Source organism: Dendrobium catenatum, unplaced genomic scaffold, assembly GCF_001605985.2.
Source record: "Dendrobium catenatum unplaced genomic scaffold, ASM160598v2 fragScaff_scaffold_1615, whole genome shotgun sequence".
In the NCBI taxonomy this organism is placed as follows: domain Eukaryota; kingdom Viridiplantae; phylum Streptophyta; class Magnoliopsida; order Asparagales; family Orchidaceae; genus Dendrobium; species Dendrobium catenatum.
In genome coordinates this window covers 902,603-918,681 of record NW_021320077.1, presented here as the reverse complement: position 1 = coordinate 918,681, position 16,079 = coordinate 902,603, and the positions used below count along the sequence as shown (strand labels likewise).

Below are 16,079 nucleotides of genomic sequence, written 5' to 3'. Positions count from 1 at the left end.
ACACCTTGTCATTTGGGTTGACTGAAGATGAACATGAAGACCTTGGCATTGTGTTCTTTGTGTTGATTGAAGATGAATATGAAGACATTCTCCTTTGTCCTTGAGGCTGATTGAAAATGAATATGATGACTTCAAATTTATTATTTAGGTTAGGCAATCTTGAACAAGAAGATATTTCCGTTGCCTCCTTGGATTGGCCAAAGTGTGGAACACTCCATTGTCTTTATCCTATAGGGACCAAGTGGAGCATTCCAGTGAAGGAAATACTGGTGAAAGGACTCATGTTGGAATTTAGAATAGAAGAAGCAATAAAAATAATGATAAAACATGCATTTTGTCACCGGAGTCTTTTAGGACACTAGTGCATAGTCTATAATTTAACGCATGCTTTTTTTTAGAATTTATGCTAAGCATAAAAAAATCATGAGTAAGTTATTAGTAATTAAAAAATGCAATAGAGAGGAGATCCTTAGAGTGAAAAAGCACAACTAGTGATATATAACAATATATGATATTGCTTTAACATTCATGATGGTTAACGAATGATTAGCATGACAAAGAAAGAAATTAAGTTATAACTATAACTATCAAGGTTATAATGATTGATGATGTTAGAACAAAATATTAAACTTTGAAGTTTAGATTCAAAACATAAGAAATAGTTCATTTGTAAATCCCATATTTAAATTCTTTTTATTCTTTGCAGTCTTCTCCATGTCATAATCTTTTTCATCACCTTCATCAATTTCATGTCCACTTGCAAGTGTGATTGGCCTTAAATTTGTAAATAAAACTATCGTCCTTTTCATGTTCATTTAGTTTCTTTCATGGACATATTTCAGCACAATAATATATGTAAGCTCCTCTTCATGAAATGCTAATTCAATATCTTTATTCGATTCATCATTCGATTTCATTGTTAACTTCTCGTTAGCATCATATATGTTATCTTAAGAAATTTAATTAATGCTTTCACGATGGTTGTATCTCAAAATCAAGGCCCTATTATTTTTCATGTAAACCAAATTCTTGGGGTGCCATGATTCATTTTTCTTTTTCTTTTATCATGAAGAAAATTTTTGGCAGAGATGAGGATGCTCAGGTGGGTGAGTGGCTTTACCCTTAGAGATAGGATACAAAATGAGCATATACGTGAAATGGTTGGAGTAGCTCCAGTAGAAGATAAGATTAGAGAAAGTCGTCTTAGATGGTTTGGTCACATAAAACGGCGGCCTTTCGATGACCCGGTTAGGAGAGTAGAGGTATTAAATTTGACTTATGTTAAGAAAGGTAGGGGTAGACCTAAAAAGACTTGGTTAGAAAATATTAGGAATGACCTTTCTTTATTAGATTTAAACGAGAATTTGACTTTTAATAGGACACAATGGAGAAAAAGGATTCATGTAGCCGACCCCACGTAGTGGGATAAAGGCTTGATGTTGTTTTTGTTGTTGTATCGTCCGTGCCGGTGATAAGAATGTCATCTACGTAGATGACAAGATAGATTTTGAGTTGAGCTTTGGAAAGGGTTAGAACAGAGTGATCGGATTGGCTATGGCTAAAACCACAGGAGAGAAGATAGGCAGAGAAGGTGTTGAACCATTGCCGTGGGGCTTGCTTGAGGCCGTAGATGGTCTTTTTGAGAAGACAGACATGGCTGGGATGGAGACTGTCTTCGAAGCCCCGTGGTTGGGACATATATACGGTTTCATGTAAGTCACCATGTAGGAACGCATTCGCAACGTCCATTTGATGAATTGGCCATTTGTGCGACATTGCGATGGTTAGAAGGATCCTGATGGTCGGCATTTTGGCTACAGGACTGAAGGAATCGTGATAGTCTATGCCATACTCTTGTTGATGTCCTTGGGCCACAAGCCGTGCCTTATACCGAGCAATATTTCCGTTTGAGTGGCGTTTGGTTCTGTAGGTCCAGCGACAACCAAGAATGTTGGAGTTGGCAGGTGCTGGCACAAGGGTCCATGTGCCTTGTAGCTACAAATCTAAGAATTCAGTGGCCATGGCAGACCTCCAGTGAGATGATTTGGAAGCTTCATTGTAAGAAGGGGATCAGTGGGTAGTTGAGAGTATGTGCTATGAAGAAAATTCATGATAGATTTTGGTTTTAAGGATCCTGATTTTAATCGTGTGAGCATTGGATGAGAGTTAGGAACAGGGGCTGGTGGTGGTGTAAGACTGTCAGCATAAGAAGATTGGTTATGGGGAGAGGGATTGAAAGGATTGGGGGATTGAGGTAGTGGGCATGCTGGGGTGAGAGGTGGGGGAGTAGCGACTGCTGTTATAGTTGATGTTGGTATGAGGAGGCGAGGATTAGATGTAGGAAACTGGAGTGGTGGGGAGTTAGATGTGGTGTTGAGGGGATTTGTGTATGGAAAATCATCTTCATCAAAGACGACATGTCTGGAGATGATGATTTTGTTGGTAGGAAGGTGAAAACACTTGTATCCTTTGTATGAATCATGATAGCCGAGAAAGATGAAGGAGAGAGCTCTTGGTTCTAATTTGGTTCTTTGAGGAGGGAGCCAGGGGTAACAAGCACAGCCAAATACCTTGAGATGTGAGTAATTTGGGGGCTTGTTATGGAGTAATTGAAATGGGGATTTGTTCTGGACAGTGGGAGATGGCATACGGTTTATGAGGTGTGCAGTAGTGAGTATAGCATCCGGCCAGAAGGTTGGGGGAAGCTTGGCCGTGTGTAGGAGCGTCCTGGTAGTTTCCACCATATGACGGTTTTTGTGTTCCTCAATTCCGTTTTGTTCCGGCGTATAGGGACACGCAATTTGGTGGTCTATGCCATTGTTTTGGATGAAGGTTTTGAAGGTGGAGTTTAAGAACTCGGTGCCACCGTCGGTACGTATGCTTCTTATACATTGTTTGAGTTGGTTCTCAATGAAGGTTTTAAAGTGTATTACTATGTTAGGTACTTCTAATTTGTTTCTCGTAAGAAATGGCCATGTGTATCTCGAATAGTCCTCAATTATAAGAAGAAAATAACGATAGTCTTGATTAGATATTGTGGGGGAAGGTCCCCATACATCAAGGTGAAGTAGAGCTAACTGAGAAGTAGTTACATTGGAAGAACTTGAAAAGGATAGTTTATGGCTTTTAGAAGCCGTACATGTAGAGCAGAAATTGATAGTAGTAGATATATTGAGATCTCTGTGTTGGGATGCTATAAGTTGAAGTGTTTGATGGTGCGGATGTCCAAGACGACGATGCCAGCGATTGTTGGAGGAAGAGATAGCTGAGTGAGCTGAAGGCGCAGGGGTTGCTGACGGTAGTTTAATTGTGTAGAGGCCATTGCGGCAGGTGCCCTGAAGAAGAGTTGCTTGAGTCTTCAGGTCCTTAATGGTGAAGCCGAGCGGTGAGAAGGTAATGGAAACATTGTTATCATGTGCGAGAGATGAAACATAAATTAGATTGTGGGATATCGATGGAACGTGATAGATTTGAGATAGGGATAGCTTACTGGTGGGAGTGGGTAGAAGTCTGGGACTTGAATGAGCGATGTGTAGATTCTGTCCATTGCCAACAGTGATGTTGTTCGCCCCTTGGTATAATGCCGGTTGAGATAAGTTGTCAAGGGAGTTGGTAATGTGAGATGATGCGCCCGAATCAATGTACCAGTCCTGGGATGGAGTGCTTGCTCGGAACAAAATTGACATCCAGACGATGCCAGCATTGTGAGGCTATATGGCCCTGTTTGGTGAGATTTGGCAAGTGACTGGTGGTGATGAAGTTGATCTGCCACGGGTAGAGTTGCTGTATGGGGATCCTCCTCGACCCCGACGTCCACGACCGCGTGATGCATATAGTGCTGTAGTTGGATCGGTTTGCTGATTCAAGCTAACAGATTCGACAGCCAGTGTAATTTCTTCAGTGAGGAGGTAGGAGTATAGTTCATCAAGAGATATTGGACTTTGTTTTGTACGAATGGACGTTTTAAATGCTTGATAGGATTGCGGAAGTCCATTCAGAGTATGCAGTATAATGTCTTCAGGATCCACATTGGAGCCGGCGGCTGCAATGTTATCAACCAGAGTTTTAACTGAGGTAAGGTATTGAGCCATAGATAGATTGCTCATCGAAATATTTTGCAATTCATTTTTAAGTTGTATGACTCTGGATCTGTTTGCTGCTTGGAGTCACTGCTTAAGAGTGAGCCATATGTCTGAGCATCTATCGAGATGGAGAACATATGGTAGTATCGATGAGGAGATTGTAGAGCATAATGCGGCTGCTAAGTTCTGGTCGACGAGAAGCCATTGAGTGTATTCTGGATTGAGCTCTGTGCTTCTGTCGATGTGCTGATGAAGACGAGAAGGTTTCTAAACTGAGTTGTCCAGAAACTGAGAAAAGCCATTTGCTCGGAGAAGCTTTAGATTCTGAGACTTCCAGTTTGGATAGTTTTCACTTGAAAGAGGCTCTGGGATGATCGTCTTGATGTTTGAGAGAACAAGCTTTAGGGAAGCTCGGAGATTTGACAGTCAGTTTTGCTGACTGATTCTCCGTTTGAGATGATGCGGACTGTGCCATTGATGTCGTTTGCATGGTGTTGAGGAGGCTTCCTCAGTCCTGCTCTGATACCATGAAGAATTACATAGAAGGATTTCTTCAACCTGCAAGACAAAGATAATGCAGAGGAAAACTGAGGAGAAACCTTTGAGCAATTTCACTGTATTTCATTCATTAGGTTTAGTTGCTACAGTGAGTATTTATAACTAAAGCTAATGACACGTGTAAGGAGGTGATTGGTTGGTTTGTTATTATTAACACCACTATGATCATTCCATGTGGTCTAGATGTCAGAAGCCGTTGGAGCGTTAGTGGAGCCATGGTTTGTTGCTGTAGCTATTGCTACCGGAGATGAAGAAGAAGCTACTGTAGCTATTGTTGTTGTAGCGTATGCTAATAATTACAATGATCTTGCATTAATACTAAAAAATTTGGATGATATACCATTAAACTTATAATAATTGTTAGACTGCCCAATTATTTGTGTCAGCTGTCAGTTTTATGAATCCTCTTTTTTCATTTAGCATGTTGAGTGTTTCTCAAGAACGAAAGCATAATCCGTCAATAATTTTTAAAATTTTGCATCTATGTTATCTTAAAACTAATCGTTCTTCATCTTAATCCTCGAGTAATAATTTTTGCTGTTCTTCTAATAACTGTATTTTCTATCCTTCATTATACATCACTAAATCACCTAGATTTATTTCTAATTAATTTATTTTCAACATAATTTACACGATCCACTCAAATTTAACTATTCCTTAACTCATTCTTCTTAATTATATTGTTATTTATCCTAACATTTTTATCAATATTTTCAGGATTTGAACACCCACTTATGGCTTGTTGTGGCCATGGTGGAGCTTACAACTACAACAGAACGATAGGCTGTGGATCCAAAACTGTAGTAAATGGAACAGAAATTATTCTTGCAAACTCATGCAAAGATCCCCTTAAGCGTATCAACTGGGATGGAGTCCATTACACGCAAGCTGCAAATCAATGGATTTTTGGACAAATATCACAAGGGGCTTTTTCTGATCCTCCTCTTCCTATCACAATGGCTTGCTACAATCAAACAGCATAAGAGCTACTAGGCTTTGAATGTTTGTCATTTGGAATTGGTTGAAAAGGCATTATGTATGATTTGGGTTTTTTTATTTATTTTATGGTTTCTTAGTTTGAAATTGTATTATTGTTAAATTTCGCATGCATTGGGGAATAGAGCGTGAGGATTAGAATACAAGAAAAGTGATGGTTGTGATTAGCTCATGTTCAACTTATATTGGCCAGTATGTTTAGGCGTTATTTGGTTGTAAGTATTAAAATACATGTATATTTTAAATATATTATAAATTAAATAAATGAAATAAGGTTGATAGTAAAAAAATATTTAGAATATTTAGGGTGATTGTTTCGTTGTAAAATAATTTAAGAAATCAATTTTTTTTAATGTTTGACTAATAGTAAAATGAATTTTCAATTTTTTTTTACTACATTTTTAAAAATGCTTATATAATAATATCAATGTAATCTTTTTATATATTGCCTTAAACTTCTCGGATTACTACTTTAGTCGAATGAGGTTGACAACTACGACACATGTTACAATTATATCACATATACTACAGCGTGATAAGATTTTGAATCACCCAACGCAACAATCAGATGACACGTGTTATGTATTCAACATCCTTTTCATTAGTAAGGACACTTGGCAAACATGCTCCATGATGCCCCTTCAATAGTGAAAACCTTGGAAGCTTATAAAGAGGGGAAGTGAGTTATATTAGGATCCCAAAGATTCCGTTCTTGAGGGTTTAGCTCTTAAGTTTCTTCTTCTTCCACCTACATCATGCTCTCTCTCTCTCTCTCAGACACACACACACAATCTCTAGCCAGGCACATACTTTATCAACCAAAGAAATCAAACATGAACTCATGTTAATGAGATTTATGCATTAACTATATTTTGATTTCATTAAGACACTTTGAATTGGTTAAAGAAGTTTAAATTTGGCATCTTGTCTATCCAACATTTAATATTTTAAACAATCATTTAATTCATCCTAGATCTCATTTAATCCATGGTCACTCTTTGACCATGATTAAAATTAAAATTACCAAGAAGCACTTTTATGTATAAAATGACCTTTCCCTCTATCAAGCTAAACCCAAACCAAAAATCCACATTCTATGTCTTCTATACACTTCACTAAACCCAATTAAATCCATTTGGCCACTTGATCCCTCATGATTGACCATGTTTGACCAAGTTGACCATATTTAACCCATTTAACCCAAACACCCTTTCATATAATTAAACTCAACCCATGTTATGCCGTGACTTATTAACATATTAAACCATTTTCTTGAATGTATTAGACCCCATTAGACCCAATGGTTGACTATAGTTTACCGGATGTTATATTTTTCGTATACTTTGTTTTCACTACTATGATTTTTTTTAATATATTCTCATTTGACCTTCCCACAATTTATCTCTTTGAATGGTACCCATTCAATCTCATATTGAACATATATCATTCATTCTAATTTATCACCCGCCATGAATCAAGTTGCCAAATAGCATGTTTAGCGTGCAAAGAGCATGCTAATCGGTTACTATGTAAATTTTTAGATTTGGAAATTTTAAATGATTTTAAAATGCTACAATTTCAGAAATTGATTGCTCAGTATCCAATGGGCCAAATTGAGTGTTCTATGAATTTAGGATAGAGAGCACTATTCAATGAGTAGAACATTGGGGCTAATTATTCAGTGATCTTTACATTATTTAATTAAAATAATAAATTCAAATAACAACAAAACATCCTAAACTAGCCATCCCACCCCTAAGTTTAACCTAGGCTAACCTTTGGGCTAGCCCAAAGGGAACCCAAATGGCCTTAAATTTGATTTAGTCCAAATCGTCTTTCCCAACTCTTCCATTTCATTCCTTTGGGCCCCCATAACCTTTCCAAGCATTTTATTAGTTGGCCAGCCACTAGGCCTAAGCCTATTGCCTAGTAAAAAGCTCAACCTCACACAACCAAAACCCAAACCCATTAAAAATAACCCTTTGCTTCTCTACCATGCCTCCAAATGATATAGTCCTAATGGCATTATCTTGAGGAGCAATCTTGATCAATCCAGATCATCCAGACTTTCCCCAAATGGCTATATATGATTATATATATAAAAAAGAATATCATTATGATTTTCATTGCTTATAGCCTTCCATTGCCTCCTTTTTATTGAAGCACCTACCTTAGAGGAACCCTAGCTACCTTAAACTTTTCCAGCCATTTTGGTGCATTAGAGAGGTCAGTCGATTGAGCTCCAATAAGGATTTTATGGTAGAAATCCAATTTTCAACTCAACCCTCCTTAGCTCCTTGATTCTTCAGTAAAGTTTCTCCCTATATGTCCATGAACTCAAAGGAACAAAAACTCCTTCATTACACCACTCTCCTTAGGTAAATTTCAAACTCAAGTTCCCTAGTTTAGTGGTATGAATCTTTATGAAGAAAATCTTCACCCTATGGCCATTTGACCGTTGCATAGTTGATTTTCCTCATGGATCAAATTTGATCCATTTGATAAGTTAGATCTCTTGGATCAATGTGATTTGCATGAACGACCACTATTTAAGACCGGATGTTATATTTTTCGTATACTTTGTTTTCACTTCTCTGATTTTTTTTAATATATTCTCATTAAACCTTCCCACAATTTATCTCTTTGAATGGTACCCATTCAATCTCAGATTGAACATATATCATTCATTCTAATTTATCACCCGCCAAGAATCAAGTTGCCAAATAGCATGTTTAGCGTGCAAAGAGCATGCTAATCGGTTAGTATGTAAATTTTTAGATTTGGAAATTTTAAAGGATTTTAAAATGCTACAATTTCAGAAATTGATTGCTCAGTATCCAATGGGCCAAATTGAGTGTTCTATGAATTTAGGATAGAGAGCACTATCCAATGAGTAGAACATTGGGGCTAATTATTCAGTGATCTATACATTATTTAATTAAAATAATAAATTCAAATAGCAACAAAACATCCTAAACTAGCCATCCCACCCCTGAGTTTAACCTAGGCTAACCTTTGGGCTAGCCCAAAGGGAACCCAAATGGCCTTAAATTTGATTTAGTCCAAATCTTCTTGCCCAACGCTTCCATTACATTCCTTTGGGCCCCCATAATCTTCCAAGCATTTTCTTAGTTGGCCAGCCACTAGGCCTAAGCCTATTGCCTAGTAAAAAGCTCAACCACACACAACCAAAACCCAAACCCATTAAAAATAACCCTTTGCTTCTCTACCATGCCTCCAAATGATATAGTCCTAATGGCATTATCTTGAGGAGCAATCTTGATCAATCCAGATCCTCCAGACTTTCCCCAAATGGCTATATAGGATTATATATAATAAAAAGAATATCATTATGATTTTCGTTGCTTATAGCCTTCCATTGCCTCCTTTTTATTGAAGCACCTACCCTAGAGGAAACCCTAGCTACCTTAAACTTTTCCATCCATTTTGGTGCATTAGAGAGGTCAGTCGATTGAGCTCCAATAAGGATTTTATGGTAGAAATCCAATTTTCAACTCAACCCTCCTTAGCTCCTTGATTCTTCAGTAAAGTTTCTCCCTATATGTCCATGAACTCAAAGGAACAAAAACTCCTTCATTACACTACTCATCTTAGGTAAATTTCAAACTCAAGTTCCCTAGTTTAGTGGTATGAATCTTTATGAAGAAAATCTTCACCCTATGGCCATTTGACCGTTGCATAGTTGAGTTTCCTCATGGATCAAATTTGATCCATTTGATAAGTTAGATCTCTTGGATCAATGTGATTTGCATGAACGACCACTATTTAAGACCGGATGTTATATTTTTCGTATACTTTGTTTTCACTACTCTGATTTTTTTTAATATATTCTTATTTGACCTTCCCACGATTTATCTCTTTGAATGGTACCCATTCAATCTCATATTGAACATATATCATTCAATCTAATTTATCACCTGCCATGAATCAAGTTGCCAAATAGCATGTTTAGCGTGCAAAGAGCATGCTAATCGGTTACTTACTATGTAAATTTTTAGATTTGGAAATTTTAAAGGATTTTAAAATGCTACAATTTCAGAAATTGATTGCTCAGTATCCAATGGGCCAAATTGAGTGTTCTATGAATTTAGGATAGAGAGCACTATCCAATGAGTAGAACATTGGGGCTAATTATTTAGTGATCTATACATTATTTAATTAATATAATAGAATCCTAATTGGCTAAGTATTTCATTTAATCAATTCCAATTAGCCCCAATTTTATAGGGATGAAATTATGAGATGTTTCGAGCCTTTCAAAAATATTCCTAGTGAATTTGGAATCAGTTTTAGCCCAAATGAAAATTGGAAATTTAGACTAGGATTTTGACCTAAAATTTAAAATTTGATAACTCAAAATCCATAGTGTTTTGTGAATGAATATTTTGTAGATGTCAGACTTTTGTATATAGGTGTTAAATGACCCCTAATTCCACCTCAATCCAAACTCTAGTCTACCCTAGGGAAAAAAATAGTGATTAGGGTTGAACATTTTAGGAAAAAAAATAAAGAAACTCAATAACTAATACAATTGCCTCCAAACTTTTATCACATGATCATTATATTATTAGTGGGAAATGAATTTAATTTGGTAAAGTTTGGAGTTCATTTGATGACCTTGTTAGCAATCCCGAATTTCTGCCCTAGAAATCTCCAATAATTTTAGGAAATTCAGGAATGTCTCTTAATGTTGGCTTTCTTCTTGTTGGCTCCACAACTTGCTATATTGTCTTTATATTTATATTAACTATGGTTTTGTTCATTACCTCTGCAATGCTATGTTGTTCCACTTGGCTTTGCAGATTAATTTTTGTACAGGTTTGTTGGATCGAAGCATTATAATGAAAGTTAATTTTTTTTGTGTGAATAATGTGTTGAAGGTTATTCATGTGATCTTTCTTCTTTCTCGGGTGCGGGCTCCTAGCCGCCAAAGAATAATGCAATATATTTTTTTAATTGTGTTTAGAGGGGACTTTAAGCTCTTAGATTTTCTTATTATTTATTTTGTAGCTCTTCTAAGTAGTAGTGAGCTAAAGCTCTCCCTTAATAACTTTGTAATTTTCTTTTTTAAGTAATGCGTAAGCCCCGGTATGGTTTTAATTAAAAAAGAATTTAGGAAATTCATTAACAATTAAAAAAATAAAATAAATGCAAAATAAATTACACTCATCTCATAATGAAGAGTAGAACCTAGGAAAAATAAAATCTCCTATGTAATATAGATAAAAATCATTAATCACTCATTTAATGGTTAGTAGAAAATAAATCAAATAAATCATTAAAAAAATATGAGTCCAATTAAGTTTAGTTTTTCATGATTGGTTAACAAAGTCATCCGTGACCTATTGGCAAAGTTTCATGATTAGTTGAACTTATTTGGTACTCATCTAAGTACAATATATAACCATTAAGGACTAATAATAATAATAATAATAATTAAATGTAACTTCAAAATATATATATGAAAAAAAAAACAACTTTAATAAAATATAAATAATATTAATACTATAATAAAAGTTTATTTACAATACAAATGTGTTATAAGCATTTAATTGATAACTAAAATTTTAATTGAAATAAAAATAATTATAAATTAAATAAATCCATTTAAATAATTAAATCTACTTAAGTAATAAATAGAAAGGGAAAATAATTAATAAAATGGAAATTTTTAATTAAGTTTTATTAATTAATCTAAACAACTTAAAATCATTAATCACATTAATTAAATTACTTCAACTAACTTCTTTTAAATAATTTTAAATAAATGGAAGATTTTAAATAATTTGATATTATGTGTTTGTTTTATCCTTAGGGATGAAACAAATACATCCTTTTAAAGTCAAGGACTTGTTAATTAATGATTTTATATATTTGTAATTATTAATTTTCATAGTTCTTTATAATTAAAAATAAATATTCAAACTTTGATAAAATAAGATTTCATTAATAACAACATACCAATGAACCCAAACTTAAACTTCAATTAAATTCCTTAGCCTTATGCAAATCTTAACTTACAAAAAATTCAACCTTAAATTTGTTTAGGATATACCCAAGCCACACATCCAAACACACACTTAGAATCATTTGATAGGCAATGAATTCTAGATTTAGGTTAGGCCGGTGCTATATTGTATTTGTTTATTTGTACACTTCTATGGATTGTAAAATTTATTTCCATCTTGGTGGATGAGCGATACTATTTATTATGGTTGGATGTTATCTACTCTATGATGAAATGTAATATGTGATGGTAGCAAATGTTTAATGTGGTGATTGTTTATGTTATGTTGTTTTTTATGCTAACTATGTAGGGAGTATTTAGATTATTTTCAATTTTAAAAATCTAATTCAAATTCAAGAGTTTTTAAAGTATTTATTTGAATTGGTTTGTTTATCCAAATATTTATGATCCAAAAAATAAAGAATATCTTCCCTACTTAAGATATTTCTTCCTTTTCAAACCCATTCAAAAGGATGATAGGTGGCAAAAGACTTGAAGACTAGTAAACAAACCAATCCACTTTGCAAAAAGACTTCTTGCATCATTTTTAAGTTTAAAAATAAGGTAGTTGTCGGTGGAGAGCCTAGCTATCTTTTCTTTCTTCAAGCCTTGCTTTCTATTAAGTGGCACTTGCCACATTAGATATGATATTTTATTTATTTATTCATTACTTTAGTGTATTTTCTTTTTATGAGTACTAAAAATCCTATATATTTTAGGTTTATTTATTTATGTGATATTTTTATAGATTTTTGCTTAACCTCTTAAGAATAAAAAAAATTCTCTTACTCCTAACTAAATAATTAAATTTAGGAATAACAATATAAAAAGATAATTAGTATAAAAAGTAAGTTGGGAACCTCTTGGGATCTCATGTTCATATGAAATTCTCCCATTGTTTCTTAGACATCTTCCTGCTTGAGGAGAATGCATAAAATAACATTAAAGAAAGCGATAAAAAGCTATTACAAGACTAAAGACTAATAACAGTTGATTCCTCCTTTAATATAGGCATAAATAAAGGAGGAATCTTATTCATACTAACATCGTCCCAAATAAAAGAAGACAAGTTACCATAGTTAGCACAAAAGTCCGCTAACTTATTACAACATCTATCAACACAATTGAAAATGACGTTATTAAATCCATTAAACATATGAATATTTCCATACCTTGTATCTCCGTTTTGCTTGGCCTCCTTCAAGAGCTTTATGACATTGATATTATCACCTTCTATGATTATTTCCATGTATTTAAACATCCAATCCTTTAACATCTCCTTGCTAGATTGTGTGGCCAATAATTCCAAAGCAGATATATCCCAATGTATATATTGTTTCCCAAATGCTAGTAGGAATCTTCCTTTATGATCACAGAACACTCCTCCAATTCCAGCTTTGTATGAAGAAAGTACTGTAGCATCTACATTACTTTAAGCCAATCGGTTGGAGGGGGATGCCAATGAGGATTAGACAACCTAGAAGGTTGGTTGACATCCCATATACCCGAAATTCTTCCATTCCCATAAGTAGAGAATGAAGTATTACTTATTGCTTTGGAAGCTATGATCAAAGATCTATCTTCCTTCCAATTATGTGTAAAATTATTTCTTGATTTCCAAGTGAAATACACCACCGAACAGTAAAGATTAATTAAGAAGGGAGTTTGAGTTGAAAGATGCTTACAGCAATCTGCCAAAGATTGGAAATCCTGAAATACAAATCCCCACTCCTTGATATGTTTAAGAACTTCCTTCAGCTTCTCACAGTTAACTACAATATGGTCTCTGTCTTCAATTGCATTGCAGCTCCTTGGGCATAGATTATCCCTTTGTAATCTTCTATGTTCAAGGAATTAGTAAGTAGGAAGGCCATTGTTGAAAATTCTCCACCAAAGTGTCTCTACCTTCGGGTTTAGTTTGGCTTTCTTCATCCAATTCCAAAACCGGTTTAGTTCTGTTTGATTCACTGAAAATTCAAAAACCATGGAAGATAAGGATCTTCCATTCTACTGGTATATAAGTTCCTTAGAATCTTCCTTCAACCCGCTTGGTGCAATGATCTGTAAGATAAGATTAATCAAATTTTCCCCCATGAATCTTCTCATGTTTTCCACATCCCAACTTCCATTATGGAAGAAGTTGGAAACAGTGAATCTGCTGCAGTCTATAGGTGTAATAAAGGTTGGTCATTTGTCAATTTTTTTTTCCAAGATCCATATGTCATTGACAACATCAATGTCACTCCCATTAGCCATCCTCCATCTGATAAGTGGCCTTAACGCCTTGCCTCCCATCTTCAGGATTTTCCAAGCTGGAGAACCCAAATTTTTACTATCAAGCTTTTCCAACATATTTCCATACTTAGGATAAAAAACTTTGTGAAGAAAGGAATCTTTATCATTCAAATATCTCCACGCAATTTTGGATCTCAGTGGAACAACTTTAGTATAACAAGATGAAGAGCTCTACCTCCCCATTTGATTGGCAAGCACATAGTGAACCAATTGACATAATGAATGCCATTTCTACCGTTAGATTTGTTCCAAATATAACTTCTACAAATTTTGTCTACTTCATCAAGAATATTTTTAGGAACAAGGGAATTAGTGCAATGAAATGTACTGAAAGATAACAAAACAGTTTTTGTTAGCAGGACCTTTCCAGCCAACGAAATCATTCTTCCACCCCAAATGCTTTTCAATTTCAAGGCTTTATCAATAATGAAATGAAAGTCTTCTTTGACTAACCTTCTCATGTCAAGTTTAACTCCAAGATAAGTTAACTGTTTTGCTGATTCGAATCCCATCACTCGGCTAATAGACCTCCTCCTCCTCCTTCTTACATTTTTGCTGAAAATCATAAAAGATTTACTTATATTGACGGACAAACCTATCCAGTTGAAGAAACTGGCCAAAATAGATTTTATCTCCTTGGTTGCTTTGAGAGTAGCTTCCGAGATGATTATCACATCATCTACGCGTTGAGTCTAGTAATTAGGTTATTAAGCCTAAGTTAATGTCCCAAGGCTACCAAGAGGGGGGGTGAATTGGTAGTTTAAAAATTTTAAGCCCTCTTTTAAAAATATGTTGAACCGAAATAAAATTGTTTCTTTTAAATTTTGTAGAAAATGTTTTTCAACCACAGAGTTTTTAAAACTAAAAAATAAAATGCAGAAATATAAAAACAGTAAAGTAAATGACACCAAATTTATAGTGGTTCGGTCTAAAACCAGACCTGCATCCACTCCCCAGAGGCACCATCGAGTATTGCAACTAATATCAATAGTGACTCTCTTTTGCACCCACAGCAAAGGCGGATAGCCTTTACAACACACTCTTTTCCCATACCCGGGTGTGGCAGAGAACGTCATCTTGACACATCCCCGTGTTGCAAGAACCGTCCGTACTCTTTCAACATAATCCCCAGGTGTTGCAGAGAACCTCATCCTTTCACACTTTCCTAGTCGTGGCAGGAACCTTTCGGCATATTCCCTTCCAAGTGTAGGCAGCGACCCTTCGGCTATTTACCTCTCCAAGTGAAGCAAGCGAACCCTTCGGCTATTTACCTCTCCAAGTGTCCGGCACGAACCGTGATCTCCTGAAATCTTCTCACAAAAATATATGAAGGGGAAGAAAGAGTGAAATCATCCCAATTCACAAAGTAGAAGATTCTTACTTTGAATCCAGTTAAGCTTTCACGCTCCAGTGGTAGAAATCGCTCCCTTGATCATCTTCACTCTTTCCTTGCTTATTCTCTCAAGAGGCACGAAGATCAATGACAAAAAGATGATGGTGGCAATCTAATTTGGAACTAATTTATAGATAAAAGATAAAAAAACCGCCCAAGAAACTGCAAGTTTTCAATTCTGTAACGCAGTGGATCCATCCGTACGATCGTGGATCGTTCCTAGACGATTTTACTTAAATGATTTGAATAAAGACCCTTTGTATATGTGTACAAAATGTCTTCGAACAGCAGTGATAGTCGTCTGCGTAAACTATTCTGCGTCGGTCACGGAACGATTTATTACTAGGTTGGTTCAGAAAACTGCTGAAAACCGGTTCCTAAGTCGGTTATCGTTTGGGACGAAAATTGGGTCGTCTGGACAAAATTTTTAACAGAGACCACGATCAGTCCTGGATAATTAATTTCGTCTGGAATGAAAATTATTATAGAGACCAGATCGTCTCTGGAGACGATAATTAATTTTGTTGGACAACAAATTTCTATAGAGAGAAACTCGTTTTCTGACGATAATTAATTTCGTCTGACAGAAAATTTTACAGAACAAGTCGCTCCTGACGATATTTAATTTCGTCTCCGACGAAAGGACTTAGAAAATTTTCCAGCAGTTCCTATTTCGTTCTATTGCTCAATTAGAGTAACTGTCTGATCATCCGTACGATAATATGTC

At 35.3% G+C, this 16,079-nt stretch overlaps 1 protein-coding gene across 1 annotated transcript in view; it reads left to right on the top strand.

Annotated features, from left to right (window-relative positions):
• LOC110098379 (GDSL esterase/lipase At3g26430) overlaps window positions 1-5,803 on the top strand; it is a 26,924-nt gene extending 21,121 nt beyond the window's left edge. The window contains exon 5 of the mRNA XM_020825199.2: window positions 5,358-5,803. Within this exon, the coding sequence (XP_020680858.1) occupies window positions 5,358-5,623 (266 nt within the window). The 3' untranslated portion in view covers window positions 5,624-5,803. The remainder of the gene's footprint in view (window positions 1-5,357) is intronic.
• Window positions 5,804-16,079: the final 10,276 nt, after the last annotated feature.